This window comes from Scyliorhinus canicula, chromosome 14 (assembly GCF_902713615.1).
Source record: "Scyliorhinus canicula chromosome 14, sScyCan1.1, whole genome shotgun sequence".
Classification (NCBI taxonomy): domain Eukaryota; kingdom Metazoa; phylum Chordata; class Chondrichthyes; order Carcharhiniformes; family Scyliorhinidae; genus Scyliorhinus; species Scyliorhinus canicula.
Window position 1 is genome coordinate 66,699,438 of NC_052159.1, and position 22,249 is coordinate 66,721,686.

The following is a 22,249-nucleotide window of genomic DNA, read 5'->3' on the forward strand; positions in this document are numbered from 1 at the left end:
AGGTATACCACACCTTCATAAATCTCCAGCCTTACCATGCAGTGTTAAATTTTGCCTTGCAGAGATTACGTAACATTCTCTTATAGTGCTTTCTCTCGTTGCACGTCAGACCAGATATAGGTGACTTCATAGGAGAAGGTTTCTTTCCTGATGATGTATCCAGAGCACCTAATATTTAGGACAAAGCAAGTTTTGGATTACTCAGAATGCATGATCACAGATCACAAGTACCAAAAGCGGTGATTAATCATTACGTAGTTAATTCCAGCCCTCCCCCGTAATATTTTTTTGAACCAACTTTGGAATTTAGTACAATAAATATATCTAATGCACCAACTTCAACCACATGTTTCTGGCAGAGCTGATCTATCGTGTTTCTGGCAGAGCTGATCTATCGTGTTTCTGGCAGAGCTGATCTATCGTGTTCATCGGGGCACCACGGTAGCACAGTGGTTAGCACAGTTGCTTCACAGCTCCAGGGTCCCAGGTTCGATTCCCGGTAGGGTGCTCTTTCCAAGGGCCAGTGCAGATCAATGGGCTGAATGGCCTCCTTCTGCACTGTAAATTCTATTATTCTACACTATGTGTGGATCTGGTCATATGATTCAAATTCCATTAAACAGGCATACATGAATATTTAGGTTGTGTGTAACAAGACTTGCTCATTCATTTACTTCAAAGAACAAACTGGTACATTAACTTGATTAATTTTGCAACATCGGCTCCTTGATGTGAAAAAATCTACCAGAGAGGTGAAGTGATCATATCAGTCCAAAACATCTGTTCACCATTGTCAATTGCGTGAGGTGTTTGAGGGGCTCCATGTTAAAGGGCCAAGGAATTGTTAGTTTTGACATTTAAAATAAATAAACTTAAGAGTACCCAATTCTTTTTTTCCAATTAAGGGGCAATTTAGTGTGGCCAATTCACCTACCCTGTACATATCCTCCCCATGCAGACACACGGAGAATGTGCAAACTCCACATGGTCAGTGACCTGGGGCTGGGATCCAACCCGGGTCCTCGGCGTCGTGAGGCAGCAGTGCTAACCACCGTCTTGACATTTTAAGAACTTAAAGCAGGAAAATAAAATAGGACAAAGTTCTTCTGATGTCTAGGATTGGCTCAGGAAGAAATGTTCAGTTTTCATTCTTTGACAATATTTAAAGGATGGTGTAGCATGTTTAATAAAATGAAAATGACTTAAATTTGACATGCCAAAAACCTAGAATATAATGGCCAGAATTAAAAGATGGTGTAGCATGTTTACCAAGTTAAAAATGACTTAAATTCGACATGCAAAAAAACCTAGAATATAGTGGCCATAATTTTACGTATAAAGTTCGGGTGCACACACATCCGACCTGGAAGCATGTAAAATTTCGCGCAAAGACATCGGGCCATGTCCCAGCGTCATCTTGCCCTCGCATGGTCAGCAGACCAGCATGCATGCCAGTCGGAAGTGTGCCTGCCAACAATCAAGGAGCCAATTTAAATTAAACATCCCAGTCACTTGCTTTTACGTGGCACATCTGCTTTTACGGTTGCGGATGGGCCAATTGACCAGGTGGCCTTTACGTTTTCGCTGCAACCTTGACCCAGGACTGGAGGAAATTCAGGGCTCAAATAAAAGGTGTATGATTGTGCTACCTGGACACTTCTGGCATAGTTTTTCCGTAGATATATATATTTTTAAACACGTCCGCAGCTCCCTCACATTGCTGCGCAGCAGCTGAACCAATGAAAGCTCCAGTGCGCACCCTCCCATTTTTCGTTGCCTGCACTCTTCCCGTCCTCCTGGCAACTTTCAACCAATCACAGGCCACGTTGCCACACTGGATGGCTGGAAATTGACAATCATGCATTATAACATATTAACAATGCTTCCTTGGGCTGGAACAGGGATTCACATCCACTCCCACCCACACTGACTTCAGGCATGCCCCAAACGTAAACTTCAGGCCAGTGGATCTCAGCAAATCTTTTTCGAAGGTTCCCACCTTCCCCACTAAACCAGGGATAAATTCCTACAGTGCAGAAGGAGGCCATTTCGCCTGTCGGGCCTGCACCAACCCTCTGAAACAGCACCCTACCTCAGCCCATTCCCATCCCTATCCCCATAATCCCACCTCACTTTAACATCTTTGGACACTGAGCAGCAATTTTATCATGGCCAATCCACCTAACCTATACATCTTTGGACTGTGGGAGGAAACTGGAATACCCAGAGGAAACCCACGCACACACAGGTAGAATGTGCAAACTGCACAGTCACCCGAGGCCAGAATTGCACCCGGGTCGCTGGCGCTGTGATGCAGCAGTGCTAACCACTGTGCCTCCCATGACTGGCCGGACAGACATTTTAGTAGTCAAAGTCAAAAGGTTCTGAAAATCTTTTGTGAAACAGAATTGTCGCACTTGTCACGATCTGTAGTGAATGCAAATGTTTCTGGGGCACTTCAAAAAGATTAAATAATTTGACTTCGCGTGGGTACAAATTTTGGTTTTCTCTCCTTTGTTTACCTTCGATTACCGTTGGGTCTGTGGACCGATGCATTTGTAACAAATCACCAAAGTGACCTCAGCATTTCAGCATTTGATGCTAGTGGCATTTGATCGACTCTACTCCCTATACACACATGACTGTGTGGCAAGATTAAACTCCAACTCAATCTATAAGTTTGCGGATGATACGACTGTGGTGGGTCGTATCTCAAACAATGACGAATCAGACGACAGGAGGGAGATAAATCATTTGGTTGCATAGTGTACCAAAAACAAACTCTCTCTAAATGTTGGAAAGACCAAGGAGCTGATCATCGATTTCAGGAAGCGTAGCACGACACACACTCCCGTCTGCATCAATGGCTCCGCAGTGGAGCTGGTCGATAGCTTTAAGTTCCTGGGGGTCACCATCACCAACCGTCTGTCCTGGTCCACTCACGTTGATGCAACAGTCAAGAAAGCCCAACAACGTCTCTACTTCCTATGGAAGCTAAAGAAATTTGGCATGTCTGCATCGACTCTCACAAATTTCTACAGATGTGTGATAGAGAGCATCCTATCCAGCTGCATCACAGCCTGGTATGGCAACTGCTCAGCCCAAGATCACAAGAACTGCAGAGTGTGGTGAACTCAGCCCAATGCATCACACAAGCTTCTCACCCCCACGTTGCTTTTGTATACGATTCTGCATATACCTCCCGCTGCCTCAGGAAGGCAGACAGCATTATCAGAGACCCCTCCCACCCAGGCATTGCCTTCTTCCTGGAACAGGGATTCACAGGGTCCCTCCCATCAGACAGAAGGAACAGAAGTCTGAAGACTCGTACATCCAGACATAGGAACAGCTTCTTCCCCACAGCTACAAGACTCCTCAACGATTCCCCCTCGGACTGATCTGTTCCCTGTAAGAACACTATTCACGACGCTCTATGCTGCTGTTGCTCGTGTTTTTGCTTTGTTTGGCCCCTTGTTCCGCACTGTAACCAATTATTGTTTGTCGATGTACCATTTGGCAATGATTTCTGTTGATTATTCTTTTGTCTACTATGTACGTACTGTGTACGTTCCCTCGGCCGCAGAAAAATACGTTTCACTGTACTTCGGTACATGTGACAATAAATCAAGTCAAATCAAATCAAAATCAAATAGTGCATGTTCTACACGAAGAAGTCCATACTATTCAAAGAACATATTGGACAATGTACATGCACAGCAAAGCAAAGGACTACGGCAGTGCTTCATAAAGTATTTTCTAATGTAATCCCATTTTAATTTACCACCACCTTCAAAGGGCAATTTGTGACGAGCATCAAGTGCTGGCCTTGCCAGTGAAGCCCATATTCCAGGAAAAATTATACTAAACATTTGAAAATTAAATCTCAGATGCCAGCTGTATTAACTTCAAGAATTGGCTCCACCAGTTAACTTAAGACACAATGACCACAACTATTTACAGAATGCCTTAAAAAGGTCTTTCCATACTGTGGTGAATGAGATTCACACGGTATTATAAGTTACCAACGTCACTCTGTTCCCATATGTACCGATATTGTAAGTGCAGTTGCACTACCTGACCACCAGGGGGAGTAGCTCTGGGAGTACTCGAGAGTTTGTACTGGGCTCCCCCCTTGGCTCCGCCCAGAACTCCTCCCCTGGAGCTGCTGTATAAAGATCCGTGCCACAGAGCCAGCCGGCCAGTTCATCGAAAGTTCAACGGCGAACAGGCTGGCTCTGTTGTAAGTATATTAAAACCGCTATTCTAATCCTACAAGCACGTGTCCGTAGAATTGATGGTCCCGTCACATACTCAGTTCTAGGGTTCAACTGTCCAGACAAGTCCCAACATGTCCCAGCGAATTCCCAACTCCCGTCTCAGAATGAATTAGCAGGTCACAAGACCCTGCCTCAGAGAATGTCCCTTAAAAGGGGCTAGCTACTACATCAGCAAAAATAATATACAGGAATAAAGTTGTGTAGTAACATTCAGTATATAATTAAAGTTTGTGTATTATTAACATAATACATTATATAAATGGAAGTATTTTTTTTAAAGTACTTAGTAAAAATATTTAATATACTCATGTAGGTTTCACAAACTCTCCATATTCCATAGTGACACAAGACTTAGCAACGTCCCACTCATACATGGTAATCACACTCACCATACACTCTCACATATGCCCCTTTTCCCAACCCCCTCTTCCCTCATCCCCAACTTGTTCACTAAGCAGCCTGATTTTTCCAACAGCCTTACAACAACACCAAGTTCTTCTGGGGCCTCACAAGCCCCTTCCTGGATGGCTGCCATGACAGAGAACTGGCACAAACCCACAATAATCAGCCAAGACCCAGGCTTCTCTGCACCTTTCTGGATAACTAGTTGCACAGTGTCAAAGCCTGTTTGAACCTATTTCACAAGAACTCTCATTTCAACTTGATTCAATAAAGAACTCATGATAAACATAAAACATAATTAGCAGCAGCGACAAGCTGAGAACTTAGTTTTAAGAATACAAATTAACCTAAAAAGAAAGAGTTTGTTCTGAGCCTATTTCCTAAAAAGTACTTTGGTAAATAAACATTTTACAATAATGGCATCTTTGATTCTCAATATGCTCATGTTGAGTGTTTAAGATAGACTGATGTCCGGAGCTTTTTCCCTTTTTTGCAACAGACAAGTATTGTAACAGCTTGCATTTTAAAGCTAATTACAGTATAACATCTCACTAAACAACAAAAAATTGTTTTAAATGCAGCGAATAATTCTATATGTCTTTTGCTGGAGATCAGAAGTCACCAATCTTCACACTTTCCCTTCCAGTGCAAATTTTAAATATCTCATTCTATTTTAACTCAAAAAATCAATAATGCACAGTGCAGAAACCATTTCAGTGACTAGGGAATTTCCAATGTTGACACATTTTTCATCTGCAGCCAGTTTCCAAGTCTCCAGAAGGGGAAATAAAAAGACTTCTGCCCCAGACTGACACTCTGCTATTCCACCCTAGTCACCCCCACTGGCCTGTTGAACCGTGGCTTCCCAGCCACTTTCTGAAACTAGGCTCTGCTGCTTCCCCACCCACAATGCCTGCCAATGGCATTCCAAACAAAAGTTCTGCTACTTTTGCCCACCACCTGTAGCCACCTAAGATGGACACTGGGCTACAAAATGGAGAACTGCTAAGGCTGCAGGGAAAAACAGTCTTAGCAAGGACAAGCAGTTTGCAGAAGACTAATTAGCATTCTGCACGTACAGAAACCAGTTTGTGGCCAGGTGCAGAGTCTCAGCCAAAGGTGTAAATGGCAACAAGATCTACATAGTAATGAGGTGATCCAGATCCAGACCCCACACAATAGAAACATTTAAGTATGAATGGATACTTTTGAGTAGACGCCCAGACAGAACGGCACTACTGTATCCAACACAAAGAACCATAGGGACAGCCCACCCATCGAGAAACGACCCTCAGATTGGGGGGGTTTGGAAGATATCGATTGGGAAAGGCCCAATCGATACATGGCAGGTAAAAGGCCCGCCCCGAAGGGGCACGGACTTCTAGGGACTATAAGAATAGACCCCGCACATGGTTCGGTCTGTTGCTTCCAGACTCCGGCCCAGACTTGTTACATCGCATCCTGACTCCAGTTCCATCACCAGCCGTTGAGCCATCAGCCATCGAACTGTAAGTGCCAATACAACGATCGCTACGTGATCCAGACCTTGCTAGATCCTGACAACTTTAAGTACCTGAGAGTTGCAGACCAAGAACGGGACAAAGGCCTTGCCCCCTGACCTTGCCTGTTCCTGTCTAGATAAGTATTTTAGTTGTTTAGTATTAGAAGTAAGTTAGTCTCTTTAGCGTATGCATGTGTATTTATTATATTTGTCATAATAAATATCAATCGTTTGGACTTACTAATCGGTGTACAGATTTATTACTTTGAACCTGACCTTGATATACTTGTGAGGTGTCCAAATACGGCACCTGGCGACTCCTGAGCATAATTACATACACAGAGCCATAGCAGTGTTAAGCACACGGCCTTTAAACGGAGGCGTGTTAATACACTCCAGTAAAACGAGCAACACACCACAGCATTCCGAATGTTGGCTCTGAACAATGCTTGAAGCTTCTTCCAGAGTTCGTGATGGGGCCACCAGCAGCCCACAGCTGTGGTGGAGTGAGCATCTACAGGTGGATCTTTCAGATTCAGTGTCATCAAGGAGGTCCATCAGAAAGATCCATCGTTTTCAGGAGTTCCATCTTCTTTCTTCAATGGCAGGTCAGTGATAATAAAAGTCTTTGCAATATCGCACCCAAATATTTAGGTGGGACCCGTGCCATCATGCCCACCCCACTAGGGAAAATGGCACTAACTCCCCTGGTGCACAATTGGGGGGGGGGGGGGGGGGGGGGGTGTTGGGTTACCGGTATAGGGTGGATATGTGGGTTTGAATAGGGTGATCATTGCTCGGCACAACATCGAGGGCCGAAGGGCCTGTTCTGTGCTGTACTGTTCTATGTTCTATGTGTGAAGCATACAGAGTGTAGTACTACTCAGTAGAGAAGACATGTGAAGAGATCAGTTCAGTCCATAAGAGGGTCATTTTGGAGTCTGGTAACAGCGGGGAAGAAGTTGTTTTTAAACCTGTTAGTCTGTATTTTTCAGACTTTTGTATCTCCTGCCCGATGGAAGAGGTTGGAAGAGAGAATAACCCGAGTGGGAGGGATCTTTGATTATGCTTTCCCAAGGCAGCGGGAGGTGTAGTCAGAGTCAATGGATGGGAGGCAGGTTTGTATAATGGACTTGGCGGTGTTCACGACTCTGTAGTTTCTTACGGTCTTGGGCCGAGCAGTTGCCATATCAGATTGTGATGCAGCCAGATGGGATGTTTTCTATGGTGCATCTATAAAAATTGGTAAGAGTCAATGTGTACCCACACTGTTCTGGATCCTTATCCTTCTTATCAGGGAGATGGAAACCTGCGACAATGTAGGTGGCAAATCCCCCTCTCCCTTGCTTCATAATACACTCACACCAACAGTGGTCCCCAAATCCCCCATGGGTAGCACGGTAGCATAGTGCTTAGCACAATTGCTTCACAGCTCCAGGGTCCCAGGTTCGATTCCCGGCTTGGGTCACCGTCTGTGCAGAGTCTAGCAAGTTCTCCCCATGTGTGCGTGGTTTTCCTCCAGCTGCTCCGGTTTCCTCCGGCTGCTCCGGTTTCCTCCCACAGTCCAAAGATGTGCAGGTTAGGTGGATTGGCCATGCTAAATTGCCCTTAATGTCCAAAATTGTCCTTAGTGTTGGGCAGGGTTACTGGGTTATGGGGACAGGGTGGAGGTGTGGGCTTGGGCAGGGTACTCTTTCCAAAAGCCGGTGCAGACTCGATGAGCCGAATGGCCTCCTTCTGCACTGTAAATTCTATGAAACTATTTATAGAACTCTACCGGGCATCCAGCCCTGGGGTTTGCCCTGCCTGCATTACCCATACTCTCTTCCACTTCCCTCTGTTAGCATGTACTAGATGCTGTGGTATGAAGAGACAAGAGTTCAACTCCTTTTTCACCAACACACCTTTAATGGTTCAAACTCACTCTCACTCTACAGATCATCACAAGCTCCAGAGTCCACCTGAAGCCCCTTTACATATCAGTGTCAATCATTGAACACTTAACATAAATGAGACAATCATTGAACACTTAACATAAATGAGACAACTAATTGCAATGTCTCTTAACCCATTACTTAACATCCTCAACCTAATTGGAGCCCCCAGCCCTTGAACCAGCCCCTCCTCTACTTAGGGAAACCCCAGCCCGTCCAGGAACCGCCGTACCCCCTCCTCCCCGATCGGGGACTCCAACTAGTGTAACCTTCTATAGAACTCCTCAAAACATCCCATTCACCCCCCCCCCCTCCGGGTCCATCATCACCTTCATCCCTAACTCTGCCAATCTCCCTCGCCACCTCTTGTTTTCTCAACTGATGGACCAACATACTACTCACTTTCTCCCCATACTCAAATACTGGCCCTCTGTAGTTGTCCCACTGCCTTCCCCATAAACACTAACCCAAACTCCATCTGGAGCCTCTGCCTCTCCTCCAAGTATCTCCTGTCCACACTCAAAATGTCATCCACCAGCCTTGCTCTCTTCTCCCGCATCGTTTACTCCTTATGCACCCAAATTGATATAAACTCCCCCCTACCACTGCATTGAGTGCCTCCCACAGCGTGACCTCCCAGGATCATTTAGCTCCATGTATATCCGAATGACAGGCCACATCCACTCGCACACCTCCTCATCCATCAATAACCCAACATCCAGCCTCCACTGCGGGCACTGGGCCCTCCTGTCCGGGCCACACGCAAATCCACCCAGTGTGGCACGTGGTTGGAAACCACAATTCACCAAATGCACCGAGTCAACCACCATCGCGAGCAATATCTCGTCTCGCACGAAAAAAATCAATCCAAGAGTACACCCGGTGCACATGGAAGAAGCCCCACCCAATGTGCTCCATAAACCCCCTCAACTCATTCGCCACTGCCGACACCCTCGACGACTTGGGACCCGACTAGTCCAAGCTTGGATTCGTGACTGTATTAAAATCCACCCCTAATCAGTCCAAGTCAGGAATCCTCCTTAACACCCGCCTCATAAAATCTTAAAATCCACATCATCCCAAATTCAGTGCATAGACATTTACCAGAACCACTGACATCCCATCCAATTTTCCACTAACCATTACATATCTCCACCCCACCCGCCAGATCGGCCACAATACTCCCCACTTCAAACATTTATCAACCAACTCTGCCAACATCCCCCCTTACCTTCATATCCAGCCCAAATTAAACACCTGCCCCACCTATCCCTTCAGCTGCCTTGCCTGGTCCCCTATCTTCAGCTGCGTCTCCTGGTAAAAGGCCACGTGTGCCTTCAAACTCAGATACGTGAAGACACACAACCGTTTAACCAGCCCATTCAACCCCCCCATGTTACACGTGACCAGCCTGATCCGGGGGGGGGGGGGGGGGGGGGGGGGGCCTCCTCGCCCCCTTCCCCTGCCAATCAGTCATACTTATTTTTGAGCCAGCCCCTGGCCCACATCACACGCCCCACCGACACTGATCTCTTCCAAACTGCCATGCCAACCACACCCCTGTCAGCAACCCGTCCCACTTTCACTCAAACAAAACAACTCCTCCCCCTCTGCATAGCAACCCCCGTCCCACTTCACTCCCACTAACCAGCCTGTCCAGCTAGCTTGGTGGCCCTTCTCAAAGGCCTTCAACCAACCATCCTACCCCCCCTCTAATGCCCCTCCCATACAACCATCTATCCCTCAAGAGCAACAAAAGGCACACTCACCATCGTTGCTCACCCGTCAGAACCTGCCCTCGAAAACCCATCAAACAATTTAAAGAACATCCAAAACTCCTCCAAAGTTCAATGTCCTCACATTCCTCCCGGGTTATTGCCCCTCATAAATTTCAAAATAAAACTCACTTTTGAAAAGTCACCCACAGCGGGGCCAGGTACAGTAGCTCTAACATCACCTTTTTGAAGAGGGCAGCCTTAATCTGGTTAAACCCGGCCATCCTCTTCACCAGCTCCACACTCAAGTCTTGGTACACCTGCAGCTCTTTCCCTTCCCAGGTACATTTGCCTCACCCATTGAAGGATTTTCTCCTTGTCCAGAAAGCGATGCAACTGCACCACCTTCTCCCTCGGCGGCTCACCTTCCTGTGGCCTCCTCCTCAGCATCCTGTGCGCCCGCCCGGTCCACCTCCAGGGGCCCCCTTCCCCATCAGTTCTCCAACATCTTTGCCAATTACACACGGCCTCTGCACCTTCACTGCCTTCAGGCATCCCGACAATGCTTAGCTTTTAGCTTTCTGGAGCGATTTTCAAATCTTCCACCTTCTCCCTCAGCTTTTTCTGTCTCTCCCGCATCACTCCCATCTCAGCCACCAACAAGGTCAACTGCTCCTTGTGTTTCCCCACCACCTCCACTATCTGGATCACCGGGCCCTGGGCCTCCAGAGTCTGCTCAACCCGCTCGATCCCAGATCTCAGCTTGGCTAGGTCTTCCAGGGCCTCTTTCCTCGGTTGCCTTAACTTTTCAGGAACTCCACCAACTGCTCCATCAACCATTGGGCAGGCGCACAGCCCCGTTGCCCTCCACCATCTTTCCCTGTGGCACACTGCAAAACTCTCCTGCTCCAACAGCACTTTCGTTCTTGTGGTGCTCCTCGTCCACTGATCTATACATCATCCATACCAGAGGAGTATTACCTTCCCCAGACACTCCTGTGCTTTTTGCCCTCAAATACTTTGCCTTCAGGTGGGGAAAAGACCAAAAACATCTGCGTTGAGTGGGAGCCACCAAGCGTGCCACCACTCACTCCATGGCCGCCACCAGAAGTCTGCGGTACAGGAAGATTTTACAAACAGATCAGTAAAATGAAAGGAGAAGAAAACGAGGAGCCAAATAAAAAATGATCCTTGGTTACTATTGACATAAAAGCTCCTCCAACAGAACAATCACTCAACTCCCAAACAAAAAGCAGAACGGTGTGATAACAAATCTTTAACTAAATAAAGCCGCAAATCAAATCCTAAATTTGCCATAACAAACAAGATGAGCAGCAGGTATTCCAACTCACATAGCATCCGTTGACTAAACAACCTCATTCGAGGGGTATGCACCCGGCTTACGAACTACCTTGAGTAATGCGCCATTGAAAAGTTAATTATAGCCGCACAGTAAAAGCTCAAATGCAGATTTGTTTTGTTTTTATAAATTTAGAGTACCCAATTAATTTGCTTTCCAATTAAGGGGCAATTTAGCATGACCAGTCCACCTGCCCTGCACATCTTTTGGTTGTGGGGGTGAGACCCATGCTGACACAGGGAAAATGTGCAAACTCTACACAGACAGCGACCTGGGGCTGGGATTGAACCTGGGTACTCAGCACAGAGAGGCAGCAGTGCTAACCACTGCACCACCATGCCGCGCTGGCCCAAATGCATTCCAACCATCAAACAAGAATTCAGATTTGAACACATTAAGTGGCCAATACAGGTGATGCACGATCAATTGCACAAAGACGAGAGTTGGATACAACTGAGACTTTATTGCTCGAAGATGTGTGGCCTCCCACAGCAGCTGGTGAAATGGCTGCAGCATGGAGGACACGCACATTTATACTCCGCCTACTGGATGGAGCCAGCAAATACCGACATACCTGTAGTACAGGTCCTACCATGCATCACCAAATATAGATGCAACAGTGGTTTACCACATTCACCCCCAGTTAAAATCGACTCCAGCGGGGGTGGTGGAGAACTATATACAACAATTGAATTTTACATTTACAATATTTGAGAGAGAAAAAAAAATGTCTCTTGAAGTCCAGTGGACCAGTTAGAAGTTTAACCGGTCCGGGGCCTTGATGTGCAGCTGGGAGCGACGCAGTGGTGGCGGCGATGTCGATGCTGGTCTGGTCTTCGGCGACTCCGGGAGCATGCCAAAATCCTCTTCATCCTTGGGCATTAGCAGGGGGAAGACGGATGGCCCTTGGGGGGGGGGGGGGGGGGGGGGTGTAGCCACCTGGGGTGGCCACGTCCCGATTCCAAAATGGATGCCTGCAAAGAATACAGAGAAAATTGGCCAGCCGCAGGAAAAACACGCAGGTGCAAGGTTTCCTGTGTATTAAGATTTGCAGAACCCAGACAGAACCGAAACCAATAGCCATCTACATACTAATGAGCGATCCCCAGGAACAATTAGAAACATTGAATCAATCGGGACCAAACCAGACTTCCCGGCGCCAGTGGGAGCCATGACAAAGGAAGGCCAACGGACACATAGGGCCCGCCCAACGATCAGGGAACAACTCCAGTATTGGAGGAAATCGATAAAAACGATTGGGACCTGGTCCAATCGATTGGGACCAAGTCCGGGGTCCGCCCAAAAGGGCGCAAAACCTCTGGGGACTATAAAGTAGAGTCCCCAAGTTCAGTTCGCTCTCTTGGCAGCTCTCAAAGAACTCTTGACCGTGACTCTCAGCAAGGAGAGACCTGCCTAGCAGCTGCATCAACTAAGTAAGTCTCCAGCCAACGCACGCTACGAGATAGACGCTCCTAGCTACTATTCTGTACCAGTTTTGAAGCCAGCAGAATCAGAACCGGACAAAGGCCATTGTTCCTCTGACCTGGTGGGCCATTCGAAAGCTAAGTATAGGCTTTTAGTAGCAGTGATAGTTTAGTAAGTAGAGTTTATGCACGAGTAGTGATTGACTGTGTGCACAATAAATGTGTATTGATTTGAAACTAACTAACTGGTGTTTTGAGTTATTGATCAGCACTTGGTTTTGAACCTCGTGGTGGTATCAGAAAGATAGCTGGCGACTCTAGAGCAAAGGTTATTAAAACAGAGCAATTAAGTAAAAGCATAACGAGCAACAGGGGTTGCTGCTGGGAGCACCGGGCCGGAGGGGTGCGTGTGTGTGGAGCCTGCTGGTGCCAGGTCCCTGAGGGAGACAGTGAGGAATTGAACAAACAAATGTGATACAAAATGGGATAACTAGTTAGGATAATGTGGAGGCCGGAACAAAGGAACTGGGCTAAGCATGGCTTGGATGGATGGATGGGTAATTGCTAGGACGAGAATGCCGAGTGAAAGGGCGCCCCCCTGCCCCAAGGGCTGAAGAATGTGAAATGAGCCAATCAGGATATATGGCCAGGTTAAGAAGTGTATAGGGATAGCTTATGGGAATTTTGCATTCATTACTGTTGCCTTATTTGGTCGTATGTATGTGAAATTTGATGCAACTTGAATGTATCTGTACAGAAATGTTTTGTCCTTTGTGCACTCTGGCTGTTGAAGAGGCAGGAGACTGGTTGTGTCCTGCTCTCCCAATAGAGTGAGACACCCAGCTAGCTGGTTAAAATAAACAATAATTGATACCTGCAAATCCATCTCAAATTTTATTGAGCCCAGACTGGCAGCAAAAGAATCAGGATTGTCAACAGTTACCCGGCAGCCGTCGGGGTACGCCACGTAGGCATACTGGGGGTTTGCATGGAGCAACTGCACCCTCTCCATCAACGGGTCCGCCTTGGAGTCGGACGTGCCTAAGGAGAAGGACGGGTCCTGGAGCTGCGAGCCAAGTCGGGAGCGACACCCCGGATGTGGACTTCCTGGGGAAGGCAAAAAGACGTTCATGGGGAGTGTTGTTAGTGGCGGTGCACAGTAGTGACCGAATGGAGTGCAGTGCATCAGGGAGGACCTCCTGCTAGCGGGAGGCCGGGAGGTTCCTGGACCGGAGGGCCAGTTGGACGGCCCTCCATACCTCCCCGTTCTCCCTCTCTACCTGTCCGTTTCCCCGGGGGTTATAGCTTGTCGTCCTGCTGGAGGCGATAGTTCCTGCTCAGCAGGAACTGAGCGTGCACGGTCCAGCCGTTTGAAGTGCGGCTTGCACTCCGCACAGACCTGGCAGTCCCTGGTGATTGTCCGTACTTCCTCGACGGAGTAGGGCAGATTGCGGGGCCTTTATGAAATGGTCAACCGTGCGATTCCCGGGTGACAAAGGCTGTTGTGCAGGGCCCGGAGTTGGTCTACTTGTGCGCTGGCACATGTACCTCGGGATGGGCCGTCTGGGACTCGTTGAGCTTGCCGGGGCAATACAAAATCTTGTAATTGTAGGTGGAGAGCTCTATCCTCCACCTCAAGATCGTATCTTTCTTGATCTTGCCCCGCTGCGTGTTACTGAACATGAAGGCTACCTACCGATCGTTGGTCAGTGAGGAGAGTGAATCTCCTGCCGGCCAGGTAATGCCTCCAATGCCGCACAGCTTCAACGATAGCTTGGGCCTCGTTTTCGACGGATGAGTGCCGAATTTCTGAGGCATGAAGGGTGTGGGAAAGGAATACCACGGGTCTGCCTGCCTGATTGATGGTGGCAGCTAGGGCAACGTCTGATGCATCGCTTTCCACTTGAAAGGGAAGCGTCTCATCTACTGCGTGCATCCCGGCCTTGGCAATATCGGCTCTCATACGGGCGAAGGCCTGTTGAGCCTCGGCCGTCAGGGGAAAATGGGTGGCCTGTATGAGTGGGCGGGCCTTGTCCGCATAGTTTGGGACCCACTGGGAGTAGTATGAAAAGAACCCCAAGCAGCGTTTGAGAGCCTTGGGGCAGTGGGGGAGGGGAAGCATGCGGTCAGGATCGGGCCCCAGAACTCCGTTCTGGACCACATAGCCGAGGATGGCTAAGCGGTTCATACTAAACATGCACTTCTCCATGTTGTAGGTGAGGTTTAGGAGAGTGGTGGTGTGGAGAAATTTGGCAAGGTTCGCATCGTGGTCCTGCTGATCATGGCCGCAGATGGTGACGTTGTCCAAGTATGGGAAGGTGGCCCGCAAACCGTACCGGTCGACCATTCGGTCCATCTCCCTTTGGAAGGCCGAGACCCCGTTGGTGATGCCGAAGGGAACCCGGAGGAAGTGATGGAGGCAACCGTCAGCATCGAAGGCCATGTATGGACGGTCCGCTTTACGGATGGGGAGCTGGTGGTAGGCGGATTTGAGGTCTACCGTTGAGAAGACCCGGTACTGTGCAATCTGATTGACCATATCAGATATGCGTGGGATGGAGTACGCGTTGAGCTGCGTGCATCAATTGATGGTCTAGCTGTAGTCCACGACCATTCTATGTTTCTCCCCAGTTTTAACTACTACCACTTGGGCTCTCCAGGGGCTGTTGCTGGTCTCGATGATGCCTTCCCGAAGCAGCCGCTGGACCTCGGACCTGATGAAGGTCCTGTCCTGGGTGCTGTAACGTCTGCTCTTGGTGGCAACGGGTTTTCAATCCGGGGTTAGATTTGCGAAGAGGGAAGGCGGATCGAACTTTAGGGTCGCGAGGCCGCAGACAGTAAGGAGTGGTAGGGGACCGCCGAATTTCAGGGTTAGGCTCTGGAGGTTACACGAAGTCCAGGCTGAGTAGTAGGGCAGCGCAGAGATTAGGGAGGACGTGGGTGGAAGCCGCTGAATTCTATGCCCTGGACCGTGAGTGTGACCGTATAGTACCCCCAGATCGCCACAGAATGGGATCCGGAGGCCAGGGAGATGCTTTGGTTGGCGGGGTGTACCGTGAGGGAGCAGCGCCTTACCGTATCCGGGTGAATGAAGCTTTCGTTGCTTCCGGAGTCCAGCAGGCAAGAGGTCACGCGTCCGTCGATCTTAACGCTGGTTGATGCGGTGGCCAGGTTGTGCGGACGGGACTGGTCGATGGTCACTGAGGCGAGTCGTGGTTGGTCGTCGCTGGTGTCAGATGATCGGGTGCCCGGGGGATACGGGTCCTGGAACGCTGGTGGTGCCCATGTGCCGTGGGGGAAGACAAGATGGCGGCGCCTGAAGGTCTTAGGGAGCACAAAATGGCGGCGCCCATGGGCCGCACGTGGTGGGGGTTGAGAAAGATGGCGGCGCCCATGGGCCGCGCGGAGGTGAAGATGGCGGCGCCCACTGGCTGTGCGTGGTCTGAAGGGGAGAAGATGGTGGCGCCCACTGGCCGCACGTGGTCCGGGGAGGTGAAGATGGCTGTGCCCATTGTCCGTAAAACGAGGGGGGTGGGGGCGATGGCGGCGACTGCGCGAGCCTGGCACACCGCGACAAAGTGCCCCTTCTTACCCCAAGCCTTACAAAGGGCAGCGCGGGCCGGACAGCATTGGCGGGGGTGTTTCTGCTGGCCGCAAAAGTAACATCCGGGACCCCCGGGGTTCGCTGGCTGGCGCATGGCGCAGGCGTATTGGCTGGGTAAGGCCCCCACTGGGGCGGCCGTCTGTGGGGTCCACGATGTGTAGGAGGGGTGGGCCACGTGGCTTTGGGTGTAGGACTGAACATTGCACGAGGCGACCGTCATAGAGAGCGCTAACTTCTTTGTCTTTGCGAGATCAAGCGTGGCCCCTTCTAAAAGTCTCTGGCGTATGAGGTCCGACCCAATCCCCGTAACAAAAGCGTCGCGCATAAGGAGGTTAGAATGTTTTGTAGCCGTAACGGCCTGACAGTCACAGTCCCGGACTAGTGGGATTAGGGCCCACCAGAAGTCTTCTATGGACTCACCAGGGAGTTGAGAGCGAGTGGCGAGCACGTGCCTGGCGAAGAGTGTGTTCGTCTTCGGAGCGTAATTTTCTTTAAGTAGCGTCGTGGCTTCGGCGTAGTTTGGCGCGTCCTGGATCAGTGGAAAGAAGTTGGAGCTCAACCTCGAGTACTTTCTGAGTACTTTCTGAGTATTTTCTGAGTACAGAAAATATCTGTATTTTCTGAGCCTCCGGAACAGGGTTTGGCGCCGAGTTGATGTACGCCTCGAAACAAACAAGCCAGTGCTGAAAGTCCTTTTTGGCGTCGCTTGATTGCGGATCCAGCTGCAGGCGATCCGGTTTGATACGGAGGTCCATCTTCTGAAAATCTTAGAGCAATAAATTGATGCACGATCAATTGCACAAAGACAAGAGTTGGATACAACTGAGGCTTTATTGCTCTAAGATGTGTGGCCTCCCACAGCAGCTGGTGAAATGGCTGCAGCATGGAGGACACACATATTTATACTCCACCTACTGGGTGGAGCCAGCAGGCAGGGACTACCGACGTACCTGTAGTACAGGTCCTACCATCACCTAATATAGGTGCAACAGTGGTTTACCACAACAGGCATTTAGCATATGATAGCCAACATCAAAAATGTATTGACCCCTTGGCTAGCTCAGTAATTAAACTAGGTTATACCTAACATTTTGATTTAACTCGGGGTAGCCAAGTATCTTGACCATAACTGAAAGAATCAGCTGCAATATCCTCATGGCATAGGAACATGCAGCAATAAATTGGCATGAAAATAAAGCTCATAAGAGTCTTATGCTGTCTGTCCCCATAGCTGGAGTACAATTTGGGATGGGAGACTAGTCCGCATGGATCTATGTTGCACAGGTCCATTTTTAATGACTGCAAGTGTAGATAACAATGACCAGTTATGAAAGCACATAATTACCAGTCACTAAAGTCAAAATCTCCCAGGGTAACAAATAGTTACTCAGTCAGGTTTTAAGTTTGTCACTGAAGACAAGAATCCACCTCAGATGACGTGTCGAATAAGAGATTTTCACTGTTAAATATGATGCAGAGCGGGGCAGGGTGAATCAACCCAAAGCTTACTTCTTCCCTGTATGCGTAGACTTGTTGTTAAATGCTGCTCTCTTCCTTGCCAGATTTGCACTCATTTCTCAGTAAATCCTAATTGGGTGGCTATGACAAGTGACATCGCGGTGCTCCCTTGCCACGAGCTCCTTTTCTTTGTAGCGATGGAGCCATACCACAATGGCTCACGGGGGAGAACAGCTGGCAAGGTTTCAGTTGGAGGACACAGTTATCTCTACCTCCAGGGATTGGGGAAAGTTTCCTCGCTCACCACCTTTTTGAATAAATCTGACACAAACTGGGTTGGGGCTCTGCCCTCTGTTCCCTCCCAACAATGCACAACATTTTGTCGTCTTGACCGATTTTCTAACTTTGACCCGCAGTGACATAATTTCCTTAATCACCACAGTCAGCTTGGACTCCAGTGTACAGATCTATCACTATGGTTCAAGAGGGCCTTCTCGGTAATGGTTTTGTGTGAGAATCAATAACTAGGCGAATGGAGCAAGGGAGAATCAAATTGGACCCAGTGATTCTTCCAAAGAGTTTTTCAGTTTCAGCGCCAAACGTCAGAATTTGTCATGCTCAGTGACAAGAATTTTGCTCAGAGTTTCAGTCGTCAAAGTCGAGGGGGAACTGGTCACCATCTTAAATGAGGCCACCTCGGAAGGTGTGCCCTTATCATCCCATTTTTTCCCCCATCTGTATGCTTTAAATTCTTAGGTGTATTTGGATAATCCTGGTACCGGAGTGTTTAGGTTAGATTTGTGATAGCAAATAAAAAAAATATATTGGTGCAGTGAAAAGCAATTTATAACAAAAATCATCGAGGGAAACACCACGTGTGTTTCCTTTATATTGCTTAACTAGAAGAAAAGAAAACCCTTCTCTTTTTCTTTTTTAAACACATTTTATTCAAACTTGTATCAAAGTAGGTTAAAGCAAACATTCTTCTCAACAATCAACTATACAGTTTGAACAGATTTTTCTCCTTTTTCACCCCCCCCCCCTCCCCCAATCCCCCTGCGATGAACAGCTCCTCAAGCACGGTCACAAACACCCCCCACCTTTTCTCAAACTCTCCTGCTGAGCCCCTTAACTCATACTTTATCTTCTATAACCGCAGGAAGTCATACAACCATGCTGTGACCCCCGGTGGCGATGCCGACCGCCACTCCAGCAAAATTTGTCGGCGTGCAATCAGAGAGGCGAAGGCCAAGACATCGGCCTTCCTCCTCTCCATGAGCTCCGGCTTCTCTGAAACCTTAAATATCGTCGCCAAAGGGTCCGGGTCCACTCCCTCCTCCACTTCCCTCAGATGGCGTGTCGATTAAGAGATTTTCACCGTTAAATAAATTTTTCACAACTCCAAAACATGTGTGCGTGATTAGCTGGTCCCTGCCCACACCTCTCACACTCATCTGCTGCCCACTGAAAGAACACACTCATTCTCGCCCGAGTCATATGCACCCTGTGCACCACCTTAAACTGTATCAGGCTCATCCTTGCACAAGAGGAGATCCCGTTTACCCTTCGCAGTGCCTCACTCCATACGCCCCAATTGATCTCCATTCCCAACTTCGCTTCCCATTTCTCCTTGATCTTCACCAGCTGCCCACCTGCCTGCACCCCCAGCCACTTATATATATATCCCCAGTTCTTCCCTCCCCTTCCACATCCGGGAAGCAGCAGTCGCTCCAACAGGGTGTATCCCGGCAATCCAGGGATCCCCTTCCAGACCTTTCGTGCAAAGTCCCTAACCTGTAGATACCTGAAATCACTACCCCTCAGCACCTCTACCCTCTCCCTTAGCTCCTCCAGACTGGCGAACCCTTCCTCCAAGTACAAATCCCTCACCTTGTCCAGCCCCACTTCCCTCCACCTCCTGTATTCACTATCCATCCCCACCCCGGCACAAACCGATGATTCTCGCACAGCGGCATTAGCACCAACATCCCTTCCATCCTAAAATGCTTCCTCAGCTGATTCTATATCTTCACCGTGGACTGCACCACTGGGCTCCCTGAATACCTACTCTGAGCCATCGGCAATGCTGCCGTCACCATAGCCCTCAAACTAGACCCCTAACAAGACTCCTCCTCCACCCTAACCCACGCTACCCCTTCTCCTTCCCACCACCGCCGCACCTTGACCACATTCACCGCCCAATAATAATGAAGCAACGCCAACCCCCCTTGCTGCCTCTGCCTCTGTAGCAGGGTCCTTCTCACCCTCGGCACCTCCCCCGCCCATACAAAGTCAGAAATGATTGTGTCACTTTCCGAAAAAAGGCCTTTGGTATAAAGATCGGGAGAGCCTGAAAGAGAAGCAATAATCTCGGCAGAATATTCAATTTCACCACTTGGACTGTCCCCGCCAATGTTAAGTGCAGTGTATCCCATCTCTTAAGATCCTCCCTGGCCTCCTTCACCAGCTTTGATAAGTTCCACTTGTGGAGCCCCGTCCATTCCCTCGCTACCTGAATTCCCAAGTACTTAAACCTATCCCTCACTACTGTAAATGGCATCCCCCCTAAATTAGCCCGCGTGCCAACTCATTCACCAAGAATACTTCGCTTTTCCCTTCATTCAGCTTGTATCCCAAGAACCCTCCAAACCTCCCCAACAGGCCAATAATCCTTCCCATACTCTCCAACAGATCCGAAACATACAGCAAGAGGTCATCGGTATAGAGCGACACCCGATGCTCCCTCTGTCCCCTCATTATCCCCTGCCACTCTGCCGACCCCCTGAGAGCCATCGCCAATGGCTCTATGGCCAGCGCAAACAGCAGCGGCAACAGCGGGCACCCGTACCTCGTACCCCTGTGTAAGTCAAAGCTTTCCGAGCTCATATCATTCGTCCTCGCCCTCATTCTTGGCGCCACATACAGCAACCGCACCCATGCCACAAATCTCGGCCCAAACCCAAACCTTCCCAAAACTTCGAACAAGTACCACCACTCCACCCGATCAAATGCTTTCTCCGCGTCCATGGACACCACCACCTTCGGTACCAGAGCTCTCAACGGATTCATCATCACATTCAATAGCCGTCTTATATTATTCGCGAGCTGCCGGCCCTTCACAAAGCCTGTTTGATCTTCTGCAACCACCCCCGGGACACAATCCTCCACCCTTCCCTTAGCTAATACTTTCACATCCGTGTTCAATAGTGATATCAGTCTATATGACCCACATTCCACCAGATCCTTCCCTTATTTTGGGATTAGTGTGATTACTGCCTGCCTCATCATCTCCGGCAACTCCCCCTTCTCCAGTGCTTCATTAAACGCCCCCAACAGGTGTGGTGCCAGGTCCGCTGCAAATTCCTTATAAAATTCTGCCAGGTACCTATCCGGCCCAGGGGCCTTCCCCGACTTCATACCCCTGAAACTATCCAGCACCTCCCTCAGCCCCAGGGCTCCTCCAACGTCTGCCTCTTTGCTTCCTCCACCTGGGGAAATTCCAGTTCGACCAGAAACCACCCATGTCCCCCTCCTCTCCTCCTGGGTCTGCCTCATAAAGTCCCTGGTAATACTCTCTAAATGCCTCATTTATCTTCCCTGGCTCTGACACCACATCCCCAGCCCCAGTCCAGATCTTCAATATTTCCCTGGACGCAGCCTGCCTCCGCAGCTGGTGTGCCAGCATGTGGCTCACCTTCTCCCCATACTCGTATTGTGCCCCTCTTGCCCCACGCAGTTGCCCTACAGCCCTCCCCGTTGTCAGCCTGTCACATTGCCCCTGCAACTTTTTCCTCCTCGCCAATCCCTCTACTGTGGGCACCCTCGAATATTCCCTGTCAACCTCCACTATCTCGCTCACTAGACGGTCATGTTCCGCCCTCCTTTCCTTATTCGCACGAACCGTAAATGAGAATTTCTCCCCGGACCACTGCCTTCAGTGCTTCCCAAAAAAAATCCCTAATCGCTATCCGCACCTTATCACAAAAACCTCCATTCGCCAACAACCCCAAGTCAAACCTCCACCCCAGCTTCTGCTCTCGTCCCGTGCTGAACTGAATATCCAGCCAGTAGGGTGCAGGGTCCGAGATAACTATCCCCGCATACTCTGCCCCTTCCACCCCAACCAAAATCTCCCGACTCACTACAAAGTAATCAATCCTCGAATACACCTTATAGACGTGTGAAAAGGAATACTCCCTTCCCCCTGGGTTCAGAGTGCCATGGATCCACCATACCCATCCTCTCCATAAACCTCCCCAGCTCGCTTGCCATTCGGATCCTACCCATCGACCTGGGGCTCGATCTATCCACCCTCGGCTCCAGGACACAGTTAAAATCTCCCCCCATAATCAACTGGTACGTGGCCAAATCCGGGATTGCTGCCAGCAACCCTGTCATAAAAGTCACATCTTCCCAATTTGGGGCAGACACATTTACCAACACTACCGGTGCCCCTTCCAATACCCCACTCACAATCACATATCTCCCACCTAGATCCCTCACCTTCTTCGCACTCGCGAATCCCATTTTTTTGCTCATTAAAATCGCCACACCCCTCGATTTCAAATCAAACC

General features: G+C 49.1%; 1 protein-coding gene across 5 annotated transcripts in view; it reads right to left on the bottom strand.

Moving 5' to 3' along the window:
- Positions 1-22,249, bottom strand: part of LOC119977191 (coiled-coil domain-containing protein 138-like) — a 187,207-nt gene that overhangs the window by 131,628 nt on the left and 33,330 nt on the right. For 4 of the 5 annotated variants that reach the window (XM_038817879.1, XM_038817877.1, XM_038817878.1 and 1 more), the window contains one exon: positions 36-168. In XM_038817879.1, the coding sequence (XP_038673807.1) occupies positions 36-168 (133 nt within the window). Of the gene's footprint in view, positions 1-35; positions 171-22,249 lie in introns of those variants that run through there. The other variant, XM_038817881.1, reaches the window with a different exon arrangement.